At 34.4% G+C, this 23,188-nt stretch overlaps 2 protein-coding genes and 1 long non-coding RNA gene across 4 annotated transcripts; 1 reads left to right on the plus strand and 2 right to left on the minus strand.

Annotated features, from left to right (window-relative positions):
- The first annotated feature begins 158 nt into the window (after positions 1 to 158).
- On the plus strand, positions 159 to 17,776 carry anxa14 (annexin A14). The gene is given in 13 exon segments (NM_001006053.1): positions 159 to 226; positions 1,750 to 1,810; positions 1,897 to 1,999; positions 2,273 to 2,361; positions 3,320 to 3,433; positions 3,516 to 3,606; positions 3,701 to 3,780; positions 4,043 to 4,081; positions 7,167 to 7,257; positions 7,832 to 7,939; positions 8,208 to 8,263; positions 8,747 to 8,854; positions 17,102 to 17,776. Coding segments are annotated over 12 exon segments (981 nt in total). The 5' UTR covers positions 159 to 226; positions 1,750 to 1,768; the 3' UTR covers positions 17,162 to 17,776.
- si:ch73-359m17.11 lies at positions 9,657 to 16,140 on the minus strand. Of its 2 annotated transcripts, none has more exons than XR_012395281.1 (6): positions 16,104 to 16,140; positions 15,749 to 15,795; positions 15,535 to 15,635; positions 15,116 to 15,185; positions 14,522 to 14,623; positions 9,657 to 10,126 (listed from the first exon to the last, which is right to left on the minus strand). It is a non-coding gene; the product is annotated as a si:ch73-359m17.11 (long non-coding RNA). The 2 variants fall into 2 exon arrangements; XR_012395280.1 differs by having other exon boundaries at positions 15,749 to 15,829.
- Positions 17,777 to 18,120: 344 nt separating the features above from the next.
- On the minus strand, positions 18,121 to 21,402 carry si:ch73-359m17.9. The gene is made up of 2 exons (NM_001242645.1): positions 21,314 to 21,402; positions 18,121 to 19,291 (listed from the first exon to the last, which is right to left on the minus strand). Exons 1-2 carry the CDS (start codon positions 21,356 to 21,358, stop codon positions 18,710 to 18,712), a joined length of 627 nt encoding a protein of 208 aa, NP_001229574.1. The 5' UTR covers positions 21,359 to 21,402; the 3' UTR covers positions 18,121 to 18,709.
- Positions 21,403 to 23,188: the final 1,786 nt, after the last annotated feature.

Raw genomic sequence — 23,188 nt, forward strand, 5'->3', positions numbered from 1 at the left:
TTCAGAAGCTTGTGTTGTTTCCTCTTCCAGTCCTGCAGGTTTTAGCGTCCGCCTACACCCACAGATCGGGTGTCTGATCTCCTCTCCTCTCATCTGATCTGATGTCAGTTTTTATTCCTCATTCCTGAATGAAAGCTTCGAGTTTTCCTCCTCACTGTGAGTTTGACTGAGTCTCCAGCAGATCCACACACTCTGGGAGAAGTGAAGGCTTCCTCTTTACACTACTGTATGTATGCAACTATTCCTGTCTCTTTATGGATTTATTATGTCTTCTTTATTTGTCAAAGAGATTGCTCTTGAAACTCTTAAATCAAGAAGCATTTTCTAGACAAGCAAAACACATAGTCTTGTGTTCGGAAATAATGAGTCAAAATAAAGTGAGTTTTAAAACAAGCTATGTAATCTGCCAATGGTGTAACTAAAGGGGTAATCATATGCCTGAAGAAAAAACAAGTTTATTTATATGCTGCTTTTAATTAAAAACTCACTTAATTTTGACGCATTATTTCTGAAAACAAGACTAGACCTTTGCATGTCTAAAATGCTTCTTCAAAAACGTGTAGATGTTTGGACTAGAAACAAGACAAAAGCTATGAAGAAAAGCATTTGTGCAGTGCAGTTTATTGAAGATGTGTTGATTTTAAGTGAGAATTAAATACTTCATTTTTGTGAATATCTTAATAAGAGTGCATGTATTTATTTAACCCTCATAAAGCATGCAAAATCTGTGACTTCCAACTATTTTGTAAACAGAATCTATATGTGTCCCACAAAACCAGTTTATTTTTGGATGCTGAGATTTACACATCACATTAAAGCTGAATAAATAATCTTTTACTACTGTAATCTAAATGTAATCCAGAAGTAGTCAGATTACATTGATTGTCAAAAAAATGTGTAATAAAAGTAATCTAAATGTAATCCAAAAGTTGTGATGTTACCATTAATGTGTAATAAACATAATCTACTTGTAATCCTAAAAGAAGTGTGAATATGTTGCCATAACAAAAATTATCAAATATGTGTCATTAAAGTGTAATAGAAGTAAGCTAAATGTAATCCAAAATTGTAATATTAAGTTACAATTAACGTAACTATATGTAGCATGATTACGTAATCAAAATACTCTAAATTTAATTTAAAAATAGCGCAATTGTTACGCTAAATGAGCAATAAAGAAATCTAAATAAAATTCAAAATTGTAATATTACCATTATAATACTATTATATAAGATTATAATAAATATAGTACAAAAAGCATTGTTAATACAATGCCATAATTGTTTAATAAAGGTAATTCTGATTTCTGATTCTGCCAAATGTAATCCAAAAAATGGCATGTTACCCTAAATGTGTAATAAAAGTAATCTAAATGTAATCCAATGTTGTGATATTATATTACCTTTAGTGTGGTAAAGTAATCTAAATGTCATTTAGATTACTTTTATTACACATTTCTGATAATGTAATCTGACTACTTTTGGATTACATTTAGATTACTTTACCACAATAAAGGTAATATAATATCACAACATTTGATTACATTTAGATTACTTTTTTACACATTACAAATATTTTATTCTGACTACTGTTGGTTTACATTTAGATTACTTTTATTACACATTTATGATAGTGTAATCTGACTACTGGATTTGTAATACCACAGTAGTCAGATTACATAGTAGATCTCATCAGCAAGTGTTCTAAGAGTGAAATTTATATTATTTTTGTTGTTTTGATTCATTTTAGTCCTGATCGGCTGTCTATAATGGATGCAGAGAGTAACCCTCAGGAGACGTCTCCGCTCGCAGTCAGTGCTTCATCATCATCATCTTCAGTTTGACCTGTGTCTTCACTGCTCTTCACTCCTCTGTGTTTGATGTGTTTATTCCTCAGGCTGAGGGCATGTGGTGGGGCTCTCTGGGCTCTGTGCGGCCCTTCCCAAACTTCAGACCTGAGAGAGACGTTCTAGTCCTTCACGATGCTCTGGAGAAGAAAGGTGGACTTAAATCATGTTAACTACTGTGTGTAATGAAGGATTACATGTCTGGATTACCTGATCAGATTACTAGAACTGAGGATTTGTAATCAGAGTAAACTACTCTTAAAACACTGTAATCTGACTACAGTTACTCTTTGCATTACTTGATTGCATAATATTTACACAACGGCAGAAAGTTGATCAAAAATTCACAGATTCTGAGTGTGTGTGTGCGTGTGTGTGTGCGTGTGTGTGTGTGTCTGTGTGTCTGTGTATGCATGTGTATTCCAGATGTGAGCAGTGTTGTGAGGACTCTGAGCAATCGCAGTAACGCTCAGAGAAGAGCTCTGGCCAGAGTCTATAAGAGCGTCACACAGAAGATCACACACGCACACACACACACACACACACACACACACACACTTAATATAATATACACAAAATATAATATAATATAATAAAATATAATGATATAATAATAATATCATTTTGTATAATATAATATAATAATAATATAATATGCTATAATATAATAAATTATAGTATATTATTATATAATAGCATGATATAATAATGATATAATTTTGTATACTAATATAATACAATATAATATAATACAATAACATAATGTAATTTAATATAATATAATAAATATAATAATATAATATACTATAATAATGTAATTTAATATTATATAATTGAATATAATATAATATAACGTAATGTAATGTAATAAAATAATATAATGTAATTTAATATTATAATATAATATAATAATATGATGTAATGTAATATAATATAATGTAATATAATATAATATAATAATATGATGTAATTAAATATAATTTAATAAATATAATATAATAATATAATGTAATTTAATATAATATAATAATAATATCATACAATATAATATAATATAATACAATAATATTATAATAATATAATAATAATATAATTTTGTATAATATAATTTAATTTATTATAATATAACATAATATAATTTAATTTGATAATATAATATAATATAATATAATGTAATATAATATAATGTAATATAATATAATGTAATATAATAATATAATGTAATTTAATATAATATAATATATATAATATAATAATATAATAATAATATAATGCAATATAATATAATATAATATAATACAATAATATTAGAATAATATAATAATAATATAATTTTGTATAATATAATATAATGTAATATATCAGGTATTTAATGTTAAATTAATTAAATTACACAATACATGCCTGCAGAGAATCTTTAGAAACCACCAATGTGTGTGTGTGCATGAATGTTTATAAGTGTGTGTGTTCCAGGATCTGGATGTGGGCCTGAAGAAGCTTCTCTCTGGTGATCTTCAGTCTCTGGTTCTCGGTCTGATGTTGAGCCCAGAGCAGTTTGACGCGCATCGCCTGCGGAAAGCCATGGAGGTGTGTGTGTTAATGTGTTGTGTTTAGTGTATGTGTATATTCATCGGTGTGTATGTTTTTTCGTGTGTGTGTGTGTGTTCAGGGTGCTGGAACAGATGAAGACACACTTCTGGAGATTCTGTGCATCAGAACGCCACAGCAGCTCTCCCGCATCAGAGCGTCATACACACACGGTACACACACACTCCACATAGCATCCTTTAGACAGTGTGAGTGTGTTTGTAGTAGTTAAGAGCAGCACACACTGACTGTGAGTGTGTGTGTTAGAGTTTCAGCGGGATCTGGAGAAGGATCTGCTCAGTGAAACCAGTGGAGATTTCTCCAGACTCATCACAGCTCTGCTGAAGGTGAGAGACCCTGCTGCTGCTGCTGCTGTGAGGGGCATCACCTGAACACCAGCTCTGATTACTGCTTCAATATGAGTGATGTGTGTGTGTGTGTGTGTGTGTGTATGTGTGTGTGTGTGTGTGTGTGTGTGTGTGTGTGTGTGTGTGTGTGTGTGTGTGTGTGTGTGTGTGTGTGTGTGTGTGTTTGTATGTGTGTGTGTGTGTGTGTGTGTGTGTGTGTGTGTGCTGTCAGTGTTAATAAACATTCTCTGTGCTTTATCAGAAGGAGAACGAGACGGGGATTATTGAGCAGGACACAGCAGTGAGTACACACACACACACACACACACACACACACACACACATCTGTAGTGATGTTTGTACTGTACAGTCTGTATATTCTGCCCTCAGTAAACACTCTGTGCTTCTACATCTTCACAATCCTTCATTCTGTCTCATTAATGAGCCCCTTCGCTTTCAAAGACCACGAAATGTCCCCACACGGTCAACATTTACTGGTGTGGCCGTTGACTTTTAGATCTTCAGATTCAGTCACTTATAGGAGAAATGAACAGCAGAAACAGTCAAACCTCTCGCTTTACAGACAAGTGTGTTGATGACGAGACATTAAGCAGAATAATATCAGAAGACGAGACCAGTTCAGATCCTCCAGCAGCAGATCCTGCCGTTTCTCTCCGCTAATAATCAGTGAGAGAGGAAATCTCCAGACAGAAACATTCCAGCGGCTGCAGCCACTCGTACAGGAGTAATAAGGCCAATGCTCGTGCGGACATTTGGTACAGACTCACACACTGTCGTCATCACACACACACACACACACACACACACACACACAGGATTGGGTTGTTCCTGTAGTGTTGTTCAGGTCTCACTGCATTCTCTGCAGATGAAGATGATAAAGCTGATGTTTACTGTCTGCTCTGCTGCACAACAGTTTCAGCTCACACACACACACACACACACACACACACACATTCACTCTCTATCCTTATCTCTCTGCCACACACTCACTCACACACACACACAAATATACACACACACAAATATACACACACACACAGAGTCCTTCCCTCCATCTCTCTCTCTCTCTCTCTCTCTCTCTCTCTCTTTCTTTCTCACACACACACACACACCTCCAAACACCCTGGCGTCTGACTCTCTCCTTCACAGTTTAATGATCTCCTTGTGTTGACTTTCATGACTAATGCATGAGGATTAGCTGACTGTGGACTGTTGAACTGCTGGAAATATTACACAGCCGGCATTATGATATAATAACTGTCTGCCCAGTGCCTCACACACATCTTCCCCAAAGCCTGTGTTGTGCTTCAGTGTGAATTCTCACTGTAATTACAAGCTGTTGGGTTGTTTTAAACCAATGCTGGGTCAAATATAGTCAAACCCGACGTTGTCCTTATTTAACCCAACACTGCATTTTGTAGGGATCATTTGACATCATGGTCACCTGGGGTTTGTTCTTCGTACCTCGCTTAATGATTTGGCAGATCCTGGATCTGTTCATCTTGATAACTGATCTCTCGCTAATTTGGTTCTTCAAACAAGTTGGCGAATCAGATCAAAATGTCAGGATGAACTGATCTGAGATCTGCGTGTGTTGTGAAGGACAGATCTAAAGATCCTCGAAATCATGATCAGCAATGCAGCGATTGGCTGACGGCACAGCAGCGTAATGACATCATCTCATTTATATTTAATTATTCATGAATTACACAGAATTTACAGGAAACAGGTTCTTAAATATGATACGCAATAACTTTTCAACTTTGTTTACACTTTCATCAGTCAAGAGTGTTTAGCAGCTTATTTAGTTTTTCAGTTAGAGTGGACTTTCTTTATTATAGTAGCTTAGCTGTAGTAGTAAAGTAGCTGTTTTCTTAATCGCTGTACAGAATAACTGGATGTTTAATTTAGTTTTGCGTCACAAAACAATTTTTAAGCTGGTAAAGGCGTCTGCAACTTTTGTAAAGCATCAAATTACTGTAATATTAGCAGTCAATACATGTTTATGAGTGCATTAAAGTATTATTCCTTAAAAAATATATATTGAATATTAAGCATGTCTAATATCATACATGCTTAATAATTGTTCTAAAGGGATTGTACACGTTTGTCTCTTAAAAGCCCATATCAATAAATTTGTGCAGATTGCATACGTTTAATTACTATATATATATATACACATACACACACATATACAATTGAGGTCAGATATATTCGCCCCCCCCCCCCCCCTTTTTTTATTTTTCCCCAATTTCAGTGTAACAGAGAGCAGATTTCTCCAACACATCTCTAATCATAATAGTGTTAATAACTCATCTCTAATCACTGATTTATTTTCTCTTTGTCATGATGACAGTAAATAATATTAGACTAGATATTCTTCAAGACACTTCTATACAGCTTAGTGTCGTTTAAAGGCTTCACTAGGGTAATTAGGGTAACTAGGCAGGTTAGGGTAATTAGGCGAGTCATTGTATAATGATAGTTTGTTCTGGAGACTATGGAAAAAATATATAACTTAAAGGGGCGAATAATATTGTGCTTAAAATGGTGTTTCAAAAGTTCAAACAGCTTTTGTTTTAGCCGAAATAAAACAAATCAGACTTTCTCCAGAAGAACAAATATTATCAGACACACTGTGAACATTTCCTCAATCTGTTCAACATCATTTGGGAAATATTTAAAATAAAAAATAATTAAACTCAAAGAAAATGTCAGCATTCGGCACATACTTTCAGTATTATCTTTGCTTGAACTGAGCCGATCTAATCCTGTTGATATGAAATGAGCCTGCCCCTGAACAGGTTTGAGCTACCAGAACTGTTGCTATGACAACGACTCTCAGATTTTGAAGAACTAAACAACCCTGGATCAAACGGTCAATATCCAAATCCAGCTAACTGAGTAATCCACTTTTGAAGAACAGACCGTAGCATGCGAAACTTACCAAAAACACACAGGATGTGTTTATTGTTATGAACAGTTCAAAAACACAACACACACTGCAGTACAGCAGTCACATACTCAATCATATTCAATCACCGTATTTTCAAGAGAAATCAATCAGTTTAATCACTTTTAAGTGCATCATTGCTTATCGCATGCTAAAATAAAAGCTGCATTGTTTTGACCTAACATTGGGTAAAATATGAAGAAATACCACAGATGGGTCAAACAAAAGTAATTTATATTTAATGTAATATAATAATGTAATAATATTTAATCCAAAATTAAATGTGTTCATCATATTTGACCCAATGACCCAAGCCAGTGTTTATTTAGCCTGTAGGATGTTGATTGATTGTCAGACTGCGCTGCTCTGTCTTCACTCATGTCTGCTGTATTGGTCCTGCTGTTGTTGTCAGGCTTTATCTGAGGAGCTGAAGAACAAGAAACCTGCAGCTGAAGTCTGGATCCGGACCCTGACCTCCAGACACCCTGAGCACCTGAGCGCAGGTGGGTTACACACTCCACATTCACCAAAGCTGAAAATCTCCTGTAATGTGCTAACCCAGAGCTCACCTGACATGTAGACTTTCATTCCTCAGCAGATCAGTCTTTCATTCACTTTTATTTATTAGTCACAGCAGAATGAACCGCATATGTTTTACATGGCGGATGCCCTTGCAGCTGCAACCCACTATGGGGAAACACCCATACACACTTATTTACACACTCATACACTACGGCCAGTGTAGTTGATCAGTTCCTCTATAGCGCATGTGTTTGGACTGTGGGGGAAACCGGAGCACCCGGAGGAAACCCACACCAACACGGGGAGAACATGCAAACTCCACACAGAAACACCAACTGACCCAGCCGAGACTCAAACCAGCGACCTTCCTGCTGTGAGGCCACAGTGCAATCAGGATAAACGTCTGTCGTCAGGGTGTGAACAGGATCTTCCTCGTCCTCTTTGCAGATAATTATGAGAGTAAACTGTTGACACAAGAGGCTGTTTGGGAACTTTCCATCTGCTGTCTTCATCTGTGTGTGTGTGTGTGTGTGTGCGTCTGTGTGTGTGTTTCAGTGCTGGATGAGCTGGAGGTTGAGAGAGGACAGACAGTGCAAGAAGCTCTGGATGGACACTTCAGAGGATTAATGTCTGCTGACCTCAGGAAGGGCCTCAAGACCCTGGGTAACCCTGTGTGTGTGCGCACACCTTGTGTTCCTTACATTATAAGGACCAAATGTCCCCACAAGTATAGCAGTGCCAGTCAAATGTGTTGTGGTGTTGATGAGGATAATCCGGCAGAATGGAGGAGTGTGAAGATGTGAGAGTGCAGAGGGTGTTTGCTGTGAGGGCTGAGGGGAGAACATAGAGATAGCTGTACAAGAGTGTGTGTGTGTCTGTGTGTGAGAGAGTGTGTGTGTTCACTGATGAGCATCTCTCTGTCCCTCATTAGTGTGCACTATCCAGGACCCATATCTGTACTTGGCTCAGCGCATCCAAACTATGAAGGTAAGTTTGAGGTTTACTCTAAGAAATAAGTGTGTGTTTGTGTGTGTGTGTGTGTGTGTGTGTGCGTGTGCGTGTGCGTGTGCGTGTGCGTGTGTTTGTTTGTGTAGGATCATAACAAATACACCTAGAAGGAAACCTCTTTAATCTTGTCGAAGTGTTGTGTTTATTAATCTGTGTTCAGATGATGCAAATCCTGTGGAGATGTGAACAGCAGAGTTCCTCTAACACTCTCGGTGCTGTCACATCTGCACGGATCACACACTGCGGCTCACTGTGACCCTGTTTACCCTCATCTGATATCAGATTCATGCATTATGTTAATTCAAATCTAATTAGTGATGATTTAATTGAGGAGACATTTGAGTTGAATATACATTTGAATCAAATTATACAATATTTAGTGTGTGTATTGATGTGTGTGTGTTTCCTGTGTGTGTGTGTGTGTGTGTGTGTGTGTGTGTGTGTGTGTGTGTGTGTGTGTAGTTTGCAGTGGTTCAGGGTGTGATTGTGTCTCACAGTGAAGAGGATCTGCTGAGGGTCAGAGTCGCTTACAAGAAGACCAGCGGAAGCTCACTATACACTGCCTTACAGGTGTCTACACACACACACACACACACACACACACACACATACACGCATATTTGTGTATATACATATATATTTATGCACAAATACACGCACTCATGCACTCTCTCAAACACACACAAAACACACACATGCAGTTTCACACACATATAAGCTCACACAGACAAACACATGCTCATGCACGTACATGTATATAAGTACAAACACACTCTCATACACACACATTTAAGCTTACACAAAAAACTCTCATGCACACACACACACACACACACATATATATATATATATATACGCACATTTAAGCTCACACACATAAACTCACACAAAAACATGCTCATACCCACTTATATATACAAACACTGTAAAAAATTTCCCTGTAAAAAAACAGTAATCTACTGGCAGCTGTGGTTGCCATTATCATACTGTAAAAATATGGTGCCCTACCGTTTTTTAAATTACCAGCATGATACTGTTTTTGTTAGCAACAGTATTCTACTGTTGTGGAACTGTAAAAATACAGTGCCCTACCGTTTTAAATTAACAGCATGATACAGTTTTTTTAGCCACAGTAATCTACTGTTATGGAACTGTAAAAATACAGTGCCCTGCCATTTTAAATTAACAGCATGATACTGTTTTGTAAGATACAGCATACCACTGTTATTCTAATGTAAAAATACAGTGCCCTAACTTTTTTACATTTTATCTACAGCATGCATCTGTTATTTAGAAGCATAAAGCTGTTAAATTACAATCCATATTTAACCATATTATTTCAGATTAAAATGATTCAAAAAGAGAAATAAATCCAAGTTATATTTCACATTTTTATTTTCAAACAACACAAAATGAAATCTGCATTGTGTTTGTGAAAATATTAAGCCAAAGAACAGGCAAAAATTGTAAGTTCTCCAGAAATGTTAAGATTGTATTCAGCATTGTACATCAAGAAGCAACTTACCGAATGTCATAGAAAAAATTAATAAATAGCCACTTTACAATTGAGTCTTGGATATAAAATATAAAAAAATTATAGCCCCAAAATGAGCTTCAGCAAATAAAGAAAAAAAGGCCTCTGTGTTGCAAAAGTAGGGGGGTGCAAGCTAGCTGCATTTTAAATAAAGTCCCATTCAAAGTCCATTAGTTTCTTTAAAAGGTTTGAAACCTTGGGGTTTACAGTCATGGTCTTCTTCTGAACTGTCTTGCCAGTTTTTTTTTGACGTCACATTTCCTCTCACAGCCTTGGTTCCCCTCTCTGGATTTATGCCAGCAAAGCATCTGAATAATAAGAATAAAAGATTTTCTGTGAACAAGGTATTTAAAACTGTATGACTTACAAAAATAAATAAACTATCTGCAAAAGTGATTTTCTGTTCTGAAAGAAAATTTTAGTGAAAAAGCACATGCATTTTTGCAGCACTAAAATGGTTTTCCCTGAAAAAAGGTTATTATTATATGATGAAGATTAAAGACATGAAAAGGGTATTCAAATGTTAAAATGTTTGATTTTTGAACAACACCAGTGACGTGTGTGTACATAGTTTAAGTCCCTATTTGCTATTATTTATGTGCAGTTGAAGTCAGAATTATCAGCCCCTTTTTTTGAATTATTTATTTTCATTATTTTCCTAATGATGTTTAACAGAGCAAGTAAATGCTCACAGTATCTGATAATATTTTTTTTTTCAGGAAAAAGTCTTGTTTTATTTTGACTTTTACTTTTTAAATATTCATTTTAAGGTCAAAATTACTAGCCCCTTTAAGCTATATAATGTTTAGATAGTCTACAAAACAAACCATTGCTATATAATGACTTGCCTAATTACCCTAATCAGCCTAGTTAACCTAATTAACCCAGTTAAGCCTTTAAATGTCACTTTAAGCTGTATAGAAGTGTCTTGAAGTATATCTCATCAAATAGTATTTACTGTCATCATGACAAAGAGAAAATAAATCAGTTATTAGAGATGAGTTATTAAAACTATTATGATTAGAAATGTGTTGAAGAAATTCTCTCCGTTAAACAGAAATAGGGGAAAAAAATAAACGGGGCAAATAATTCAGACTTCAACTGTATATAATATAATATATATATTTTTTCCCCAATTTCTGTTTAACAAAGAGAAGATTTGTTCAACATTTCTGAACATACTAGTTTTAATAACTAATTTGTAAAAACTAATAACTGATTTCTTTTATCTTTTCCATGATGACAGCAGATAATAATTGCCTATATTTTATTTTTAAAATACTAGTGTTTAGCTTAAGGTGACATATAAAGGCCTAACTAGGTTAATTAGGTTAATTAAAGTCATTGTATAACGATGGTTTGTTCTATAAACAATCAAAAATATGTATTGCTTTAGGGGACTAATAATATTGACCTTAATATGTTTTAAAAAAAAAAAAAAAAACTACCTTTATTCTAGCTAAAACCAGAAAAAATTTCTCCAGGAGAAATAATATCAGAAATTTTGTGAAATATTCTTTGCTCTGTTAATCATAAATATGTAAATATTGAAAAAAGAAAAAAAAAATCAAGGAGGCTAATAATTTTGACCACGCACGCACACACACACACACACGCACGCACACACACACACCACATATAGTGTTCAGCATAAATGAACAGCCCCTTTAAAAAATGTATATTTGTATAAATTCCTCAGTGAATATAGACAAATATATATTGGTGCATTTAAACAAAACAGTTTTATTAAACAGAGTAATATTTTTTTCCTGTTATTCCTGTTATTATTAAAGATGTATTTATTCATCAATAAATATTATTTTTCATCAAAATATTCAAAATATTCACTGGCGTGTACTAAGTTTATTAGCTCCAATTTTGGCTTTGACTAATCTAATGTTTATGCACAAATATATAATTGTAAAGCATTCTATTCAAAATATTAATCTGAAGGACAGAGTTTTTAGAGGTCATGTTTAAAAAGGCTATTCTGCTCACAAAGGCTGCATTTATTTGATCAAAAATAAAGTAAAAATGTTGAATTTTAAAGTGTTACTACTAGGGATGTAACAGTATCAGAATTTCACTGTACGATAATACCTCAGTATGAATGGCAAACTTATTGAATAATTTACAGGAAAAAAACAAAACTAATGAAAAGACTTGAAAAAAGTCCCAAAAGTGTTTATTTACCTTAGCACTGAACATATCAATGACATACAAATTAGCCATCTATCTGTAAGTTTCGAAACAGGAACTTCAATTTTTTAATTTTAATAACAAAAAACTATTAAACTATATATATATATATATATATATATATATATATATATATATATATATATATATATATATATATATATATATATAAAGTTTCAATTTAGTATTGTTGAAAACTCATCACATTCAACATTTAATCACTCACTCACTTAGATAGAGATGGGTTTAAAGGAAAATTATCATATAACTAAAATCTGGTAAAAGCTGGGATCTCTGAGCATGTCCCCTGCAACAGAAAAACCCCCTCTCATTTGGGACTGAGGTTTCTGGGACAGAGAGATATGATTAAGCCAAGGTTGACAGCAGTGGGTGACGTTGTGCATTGTCTTTCCCCCACTTGAGAGGACAAGCCATGAGTGAGATAGAGGTCTCTTTGCGGTACAAGTCAATGTCTGCATCAATCTAACAAGTGTGCTGTGTTCTGCAGTCCCCATGACTGTTTTTAGTCGTATTCCCCGACCTATATTTCACCACAGTCTGGCAGTGCCTGCATACTGCATTCTTATTTGTCTGTCACCTTTTCTCCTTTCTTGTATCTTTTTAGAGAGAAATCGAAATGCTTTCAAACATCCGATTTGAAACCCGCTTTAGGTTCGATCATTTCCAGCTCTTTTTATTCCCCGCTACTAGCACCACACTCCATTTCCGCATTACTGGATCTGTAGCGACAACAGACCGCAAAGGATGATGGGAATCATCCTGGGCTGATGGGAATTGTAGTTCCTGCTACCTCCCTTTCGCTTCATTCGCCTAAGCAAACTTTTCTCAGAAATATAGTTTTATTGAGTCATGCGCCTACGCTAATATTGAAAAAAATTACTATTGCGGTATGACGGTATTTACAATTTTGTTACATCCCTAGTTACTACACAATTTAAATAATTCAAATTTTTCAATTTTTATTTTTTTTCTTATTGAACTTAGTTTCACATTTAATTTAGTGTCACATGATCCTTAAGAAATCATTATATTATTGGTACAAAACCACTAATATTGATTCTTATAATGATCAGTGCTAAAAAAAAAAAAGCTTCAAAGTATTTTGGAAACTGATACATTCTTTTACCATTGTTTGATTAAAAAAATAAGTAATTTTTTTTAAAAATCTTTTTTGCATTATAAAAAATTAATTTACTTTTATTCATTCCTTCATTCATTTTCTTTTTGGCTTTTTCCCTTTTCTGGGGTCGCCACAGCGGAATGAACTGCCAACTTATCCATCATATGTCTTACGCAGCGGATGCCCTTCCAGCTGCAACCCATCACTGGGAAACACCCATACACTCTCATTCACACTCATACACTACAGACAATTTAGCTTACCCAATTCACCTGTATCGCATGTCTTTGGACTGTGGGAAAAACCGGAGGACCCGGAGGAAGCCCACGCGAACACAAGGAGAACATGCAAACTCCACATGGAAATGCTGACCCAGTCGAGGCTTGAACCAGCAACCTTCTTGCTGTGAGGTGACAGCACTACCTACTGAGCCACCGCGTTGTCTAATTTACTTTCATGCTTGAACAATTTAGTTTGATGAGTAAAAGTAATTAATTTTCAATGGTACTTTGAAATAGTATTGTATAATGTGTACTGACGTGGTGGCGCAGTAGGTAGTGCTGTCACCTCACAGCAAGAAGGTCACTGGTTCGAGACTTGGCTAGGTCAGTTGACGTTTCTGTGCGGAGTTTGCATGTTTTCCCCGTGTTCACGTGGGTTTCTTCCTGGTGCTCTGGTTTCCCCCATAAGTCTAAAGATGTGGTACAGGTGAATTGGGTAGGCTATATTGTTCGTAGTGTATGTGTGTGAATGGGTGTGTATGGATGATTCCCAGACATGGGTTGCAGCTGGAAGGGCATCCACTGCATAAAACATGTGCTGGATAAGTTGGCGGTTCATTAAGCTGTGGCAACCCTGGAATAATAAAGGGACTAAGCCGAAAAGAAAATGAATGAATAATGTGTATTGTATTGTTTCACAAAGTTCTGACAACAACAATAAATGTTTATTCTTAGCAGATGGTTATATTAAGCACCATGAGAATTATGTGACACTGAGGACTAGTATTTTTAATGATGATCAAAATTTAACTTTAAAATACAAGAATCACATTTTAAACTAAATACAATAAAATACCAGTACATGATTTAATTAGTTTATGATAAATATATACTATTTAACTGACATTTCACTATATCACAGTTTTTGATGTATTTGTCCTTGTTTCTATTACAGTATTGTTTAGCCTTTGTGAGCACAAGAAGCTTATTATACGACATATATATATATTTCTGATTCCAAACTTTTCACTTGTAGTATATACACACAAACACACATGTGACAAGTTGGACATAACAATATTCTATTCCATGAAGTCCTCATGCTAAATTAAACTAAAAATTTGTAAGTGCAAACATATTACCTTTGAAGGAATTCCAGTGTGCATGCTCACCCTCACAGATTACTCTGCCTTCCATGCTGATCATCCATTTTTTTATCCACTGGCCCAAAGTATCATCTGAACCTTTAATAAATTGGTTGATTAAAGTATTATTTAGGAATTATTCTGGAGATTAATTCTGTGATTTATCATTTGTTTTGAAAGGCTTGGTGTAGAAAGGGCCATAATAAAATTATGCAAGACGTGATAAAGCCATACAATATCATTTTTCAAAATTAAAATAAATATTAAAATAACTGTAATAAGCAACTACATGAAATCAAACCAGGTAATCTGAGATTCAAAGATAATGAAAAGTGACAGAATGTCTTAAGCATGTGTTAAAACATTGACAATAGTATGTCAATAGTAATACCAAAGGATAACTAGGCTTCTAAAAGGCAAGTTTATTTCTTTGGGTATCAGATCAAAACAAATACATACATTTCTAACTAAATGAGACTTTGCTTTAATGAATTAAAAACGAATGAATCTATTTCGTCAAATACAAACCAGCAAAGTCTATAGCGGGACACAAATTAGATTTTTTCCCTATCTTAATCACAAAATACTTACCAGGCAGAATCAAATGAGGAGTCACTGGCAGGTTACCCATCTTTTCAAGATTAGCAGTGGTGGCAGACATCTATTGGTCAAAAATGAATTGTAAAGAATTTTCATTATAATAGCAGTTACTCCTTACTCACAAAAAAGATTAAAAGCTCTGCTACTTTAGGTAACGTTACCAAGCATAAAATCTGATCGTAATTCTAGTCAATTTCTATATAAACCAACTGCAATAACGTAAAAATAACAAAGGTCTCACTCGATCTTAAAATGTTATTTTTAGAAGCACCGGAGTTGCAAATGAAAAGGTGTATCTGTAATAAAATGGACCAAATATGCAAGTTACACATGTAACCACATGAAAAAAAAAAAGATTCTGTACAATCTTCACTCAAAGTTCATGTAAAATCTAGGTTTAACATTCTTACCTGTGTGTGATGTGAATATGAGTCCTCCAGCTATCGTTAGCTTGCTAAATTAGGCTAAAGTTACCCTCTTTCTCTTCTCAAGACATTCACAGGGTCGGATCCTGCAATTAAATAAACAGGTACTTTGGTTATGTGTTGATTGGATGTTTATGGCATGATATTTAAATTTAATAAGTATTTTAAAGATAGTACGTTTACAGATATAGCTTCTTACCTCGTCGAAAATATCCAAATTATCCAATTATCCTTTCTTGTAAGTACCTTGGAGTTTCAAACAGAGACACGCAATTCAAACCTGTCATAAAATGCAGGGCAATGTACCAGTTCATGTAACCACAAATTATAACGTTCAACATTTTCACTGTTCCTAAAAGTTCAGGTAAAATATCCATCCAGGCTCCAGGAGATGTGAGGACTAACGTTACCGAGTCCTTATGCTAATCTTGCTTTTCAAATTCACACAGTCAAATCATTGTTGCAGTTGTGTGTTTATTGGATGTTTACATGTGATTTTAAAAACTAACAGGTACTTTACAGATAGTTAGTCACATATGGAGCTGCAAACTTACCTCATGTAGATAATCCAAAATGGCGTCTTGTGTACACAGAAAAAAATATGGTATAAAACCGTTAAATTACAGTGCCCTTACTGTTGTTGCTCAACCACTCAAACTGAAGTGAGCAAGTCTTCCCATGATGCATTGTAAAAAACGGCAACTTGCTGTTTTTACATTAAAACGGTATTTTGCTGTTTATTTTCACCGTAAATTTACAGGAATTTTTTACAGTGAACACATACTCTGTCACACACACACATATATACACAAACATGCTCTCATACACACACTCAAATAAACTCACACAAAAACATGCTCACAAACACATACACACACACACACACACACACACTCTCTCTCTCTCTCTCTCTCTCACACACACACTCATACACACACACACTCATATGCTCAAATACTCTCTCTCTCACACAAACACACACACACATTTTAGCTCACACAAAAACATGCTTGCATTTTTAAACACACACACACACACACACACACACAGACATAAGCTCAAATACTCTCTCACACAAACACACACATTTTAGCTCACAAAAAACATGCTCATACCCACTTATAAATACAAACACATGCACATACTCTGTCACACACACACACACACTCTCACACACATACTCGTACACACACATAAGCTCAAATACTCTCTCACACAAACACACACACATTTTAGCTCACACAAAAACATGCTCACATGCTCAAACAAACACACACACACACACATAAGCTTAAACACAAACATAAGCTTCTCTCACGCAAACACACTTTCGCACAAATTACCCGATACAATAACATGCTCACACACAGTGTTTTTTTTGTTTTTTTTTGGTGTGAGGGTTAAAAAACTTTTTAACAACGTTTTTGATCGATTCATTTACGTGTGTGTGTGTGTGTGTGTGTGTGTGTGTGTGTGTGTGTGTGTGTGTGTGTGTGTGTGTGTGTGTGTGTGTGTGTGTGTGTGTGTATTGTGTGTGTTTTTTGCTCAACAGAAGCAGTTTAAAGCTGAGCTCCTGCAGGGTTTGTTGGCTATTTGTCGAGCTGAAGATTAAAGGTGCTCTACACATCACTGATACTCAACATGATCATTATAATATCACTGATAATAAAAGATGATCATTATAATATCACTGATACTCAACATGCGTGTGTTTACAGTTCCTCTACATTGGCTGCGGTTTATGATCAATGCATTAATAAAAGGTCACTGTTTTGCAGAACTGACCTTTATCAAGAGGGGGAAAAGAAAACACGCTAAAAACTCATTATAATGCTGATTTTAATCATTATGGACACAAATTGTGCAAATAATCTGAAAATTTAAGCCACCAGTAAACTTTAATGTTTGAAAATATTTTGTATTTGTTTCCACCTAAGTGATTGATTGATTGATTGATTGATTGATTCATTCATTCATTCATTGATTCATTGATTCATTCATTCATTCATTCATTCATTCATTCATTCTAATAGTAGGATAAAGCAGTCAGTTGTCATTTTATTTGTGTATTTTTCAAGGTTTATTTAATGTGATTTTTATGATGAACCTGCAGTGAAATGATTGTTATAATGCTGAAAATGTTCTGCTACTGTGACTTAGATACCCATAAAACCAAATGTGTCATCAAAACAGCCCAGTAAATGTACATGTTTACCTTCTCAACTCATTATATCTTGCTTTATTTCTCTTAATTTATGCATTTCTGCTCTAGAAAAAGTGTATTTTCTTCTCTGTGAGATGTGAACATTAACTGATCGCAGTGTGGGTCATTCAGAATCACTAGTTTCTTATTTAGCCAAAGGCTTCAGAAATGTTTTCCTAGGATATCAGAAGATCAAGAGCTGACTAACAGCAAATGATTGATCATGAGCAGCTCTATTAGTCCAGGAGAGCTCAATTATTAAACCCTAAATCCATAAACCTGACATCACAAGGAAAAGGACACAATTATTGATTTAAATGACCTTAACACACACACACACACACACACACACACACACACACACTACAAGAAGAGAGTGCTTTTTTTTATTGTTTTCAGATGTTTCCTTTACACCATTGTTGTATTTCAGATATTCAATGCTGACATGATGCATCAAGCACTTTCAGTCAAGGCAATTTATATGCAATATTTGTAAATGTGTCTACATGATAACATTTAATCAAACAGAAGTGTACACATGGACATGATTAATATGTATGTGCAAAGCTAATGCCAGTGATTGAGGCGTGAATGTTTTATAGTGGTTTCAAGCATCAAAGTAGAGCTGTGAGACTCTTATCATATCAATACAGAGAGTTACTTTAATCCCTTTTCTGTGCATTAAAATGTGCATTTTCTGAGGCAGAAATAATCACAAAGTTTATAATTATTCACAATGATTATTGTATCAAAGCAGCTTTACAAATGTGCACACTATTGCATTGCAATCAGATTAAGTTCAAGTCACAATCAAGCATGAGTTATTCTAATTAAACAGTTAATCTGCAGCTGTATAGCGTATAGGTGATGTTTAATGAGCTGTATCTGTGTAATCTGATGGCATCATTTATTACAAGCAGTTGAAAATAATAGCAAAAGTAGTTCTCCATGAGTGTGTCAGAGGGTCTTCAGCAGGAACAGTAATGCACCCACACTGAAGCTGACGGAGGCTCTCAGGGACCCGCTGGAGGAGGTGGTCTTCACAGTGCTGAAGGTGGAGGTGCTGGTGGTTTTCTCTGCTGGGTTGGTTTTGGTACTGCTTGCAGATGATGGAGCTGTGGAGGGCTTTGTTGTTGTTGTTGTGTTTGTGGTTGTTGTTGTGTTTGTGTTTGTGTTTGTGGTTGTTATGTTTGTGTTTGTTGTTGTTGTGGTGTTTGTTGTTGTTGTGTTTGCTGGAGTGTGAGTTTCTGGACTGGTTGTTGGATGCTCTGCTTTAGTTGGAGTATTTGTGTCTGGAGCGCCTGTGCTGGTCAAGGTGTTTGCACCAGTTGTTGAACTCTCGTGTTGGACTGTGGTTGCGCTTGCAGTGTGTGGGCTGATGGTCGTAGTGGTTTCTGTAGTCGGGGCTACAGTAGTTGTAGTAGTTTCTGCAGTCGTATCTGTTTTGGCATTGGCTGTGGATGTACTTATGGTGGTTGTTGTTGTTGTTGGTGGTGGTGTTGGTGGTGGTGTTTGTGTTGGTCCCACATTGCTCTGAGCCTTTAGGGAAACAATTAAAACTCATTATCCAGTGGCAGTATATTGAAATGAACCACAGCGCATTGTCTGCATTGTTAAAAACACATTATTATTGTTATTTGTTCCTCAGATTTCATGAATGTGAAACTTCCTCTTCCCTATGAGCACCACAACACAACACAATGTAAGCACTAATATTTCCTTATCTGGTATCTGTTTGAGCTGCAGCAGTGTACATAAGATATGACATCTATAACACATGATGCATGTACCAGCAGTGAGTCTGAACAGATCTAATGCTTCCTTACTTTACTGCACAGCAAAAATGCTTCTCTAATTTAGAGGATTTGTCTTTTTTCTAGTCCAAATACCTAAAAACTCTTAAATTAATAAGAATTATCAAATCGAGCAGAGAATATTGTTTTGTTTTCAGTAATAATGAGTCAAAATTAAGAGAGTTTTTCATTAAAATGAGCAAAATAATCTTCCAATGGGGGAAGCAGAATAATATTATGTCAAAGTGAACACTACATTATTTTTCTCACACCGATTATTTTGCTTATTTTATTGATAAACTCTTTTAATTTTGACTCATTATTTCTGAATACAGACCCTATTTAATGCTTGTCTAGAAAATGCATCTTGATTTAGGAACTTTTAGAAACTCAGACTGGACACACGACAAAAACTTGAAGCATTTTTGCAGTGCGTGTAAGAAAGTAGAAGTGTACATAAATTTACATTGATATTTAATCTCTCTTTCTGACACTGAACATCAATATTTGTACATCTTTGTTATTTTATGAACCTGAACACGAACAAACACGGAACCGCTGTAAGGTTAATGAACACTGACTAATGCGTTACTCTAGTTAATACATGAACTAATGCTTACAAATGTTACTATTTTAGTCTTGCTTTAAGCATGAATTTTTGCATTTTTGTTACATTTTTACTTTAAATATGTGTGTTTTTAAAGATGATGCTATTATTAGAAGGCTATTTAACAGTTTATTACGGTATTGTTATATTATCATAAAGATATCTAATTTATAAATATATATATATATATATATATATATATATATATATATATATATATATATATATATTTTTTTTTTTTTTTTTTTTAACATTCAAATGCAACAACTTACAAATTTTGTCCAACAAATATTTACACCACAGTTGACAATAAAACATGCAATATACAAACAATCCATAAATAAGTGTGGTGGTAATAGTTTAATACAAAAAGAAACAAACAAATAATAAATAAATAAATAAATAGTAATAATAATAAAAATAAATAAAATAATTATATAATATTATTCTTTTATGTTTTGCGTATTATATATATATATATATAATTTTTTCTTATTCAAAACAAAGTTTCTGACCTTTCTTTAATCTCTTTATACATTTATACTTTATAAGTGAACCACTAAATCAACCTAAATAAAAGCTTTTTAACTAGTTTACACCTAAAATGATTCCATTTGTTTACTTTTAACTTCATTTATTGTTGAATTAGGATGCAAACAAATGTTATGGTGTAAAGAGTTAAAGCATTTCTTAATTCTTGATTCATCAGTTCACTGTTTATTATAATGAAATTCTGTTCATCTTTGTTTTTCGTAGCGCTTTTATTTGTGTAAAGCAGTTTAACACTAAACAATAAAAGATCCTAAACGTCATAATAATGTTTATTATATATAAACAGTGGATCATTTATAGCATAAACATTTCCTGCAAACATTTGACATCTGTGTTCACCTTGAAGACATTTCTCCTTGAAATATGACCCCCGGTCTTTCCTTCTGAGCATTTTTACAAAAAAAAAAATGCAAAAAAAAAAGAGTACTAAGATCTTTACTTTTCTGTAAAATATGAGCTTTAATCTGATAACTGAAGCTTAAGTCTGTATAGTATAAGCAGTTTTTAGTGTTTCTTTGTAATTACGAGCATCATGAGCCCTGTTCTGAACCTGGTTTACAGCGCTGTGTGTGTGTGTGTGTGTGTATGTGTGTGTGTGTCTGTGTGTACCTGAGTGTGTGTGATGAGCAGAAGCAGAGCGATCCAGATCTTCATGATGTGTTCAGTCTGAGATCCGTCTTCAGAATAATCTGCTTCTCCTTCCTCTGCTCTTATATTCACAGGTGTGTGTGGATGCAGGTGTGTGTGTGTGTTTGTGTTTCTGTGTGTGTGTGTGTGTCTCAGCCACTCCCTGATTTTCAATATTTTTGATTTTGCTTATTTGTAGATCAGGGGTGTTTTTTTCACTTGCTCCCTCAGTGTTATATTTTATTAATACATTTTTATTTTTTATTTATTTTTTATTACATTTTTTTCATTTTCTCAATTTGTATTTTATTTAATTTATCGTCTCATTTTCAGTTCAGTTCATTTTATTGTATTGTATTTTCATCAGACAGATTGCTCATTAATCAACAGTGAAATCTGTAAATTAGCAAGTATCTATAAAGTCATTTTATATTAAATGTGGATGTTTTATCCAGCTGTTATGGCCAGCAGCAGAGCCGGATCATACTTCTAGGAATATCCTTTTGCTTCCTTGTGATTCCTCTGGGTCGTGTGACACACCTGGGCAATGATTAATATTAAACTGCCTGAAATAAGAACAAACTCTCCCACCATCTCGATCCTTACACTCTATAAACTTCACTCATCGTGAATCATAACCCTGAACACACAATAGATGAACGTTTCATTATTATTGATATTTATACATCATCTCAGAGCTGAACACATCAGCTAATTTAGTATCAAACAGTGTTCGGCAGAGATACAACTATCTGACCATCCAGAATCTGAGAAAAAAAATCAGTACTTATCCATGCATATCACTAATCCAGAATTAAGATTTAATGTATTTATGGAAAATTTACATCATCAAACATAATCTTGACTTAGTTTCCTGAAGATTTTTGGCATAAGTTCAATGTATTTTGGCTATTTTTACAAATCTGCAACCAAATAAGTTTTGTGCTATACATTTCCACATATACATATATATATATATATATATATATATATATATATATATATATATATATATATATATATATATATATATATATATATATATATATATATATATATATATATATATATATTAAAACTGAAAATAGATAAATATAAGTTGTAGTAGATGTACTTCTGTATTTTTATAATAATGTAATAGATGTAGCTGTGATTATAAACAGTTCATAATTATTACAAATATGAAAGAAATGATCTGAAATAGTTTGGGTTTATATAAGGTGTGTGTTTAAGAAAGGGTGGTGCGGTGAGTAGAGCTGTCGCCTCACAGCAAGAATGTTGCTGGGTCAGTTGGTGTATCTGTGTGGAGTTTGCATGTTCTCCCTGTGTTGGCGTGGGTTTCCCCCACAGTCCAAACACATGCACTATAGGGGAACTGATCAACTAAACTGGCTGTAGTGTGTCAGTTCATGTCCTGGTCCTCTAGGTTGGGGGTTGAGCGTTGGGCTCATGACCCACCTGATAAAAATGAGATGTTACGAAACACCAACAGCCCGGGGAGTGAGTAAGGAAGTGTTTGAGTAAAATATTAATGTGTGTTTGATTTTATAAAGGTCTGATAACATTCATTTCACATGAGACTTTGCAGTTTAGAGCATTTCCCCCTAGAAATAATATGTGTTTTGATTTGTTGTGATTGAATATGATGGTTATTCCTCCAAATAATAATAATAATAATTATTATAATAGTAAATTTTATTTACAGTGCTCTTTTCTCAGACTCAAAGCGCTAACAAGAGCATCAGAACACAATAAAAGAAGAAATACAAAAATACTAATTAAAAAGAAAGCTTCAGATTGTAAGCAATACTAAAAAGGTGAGTCTTAAGAAGTTTCTTAAAACAGTCCAGGGAACCA

This window comes from Danio rerio, chromosome 19 (assembly GCF_049306965.1).
Source record: "Danio rerio strain Tuebingen ecotype United States chromosome 19, GRCz12tu, whole genome shotgun sequence".
Classification (NCBI taxonomy): Eukaryota; Metazoa; Chordata; class Actinopteri; order Cypriniformes; family Danionidae; genus Danio; species Danio rerio.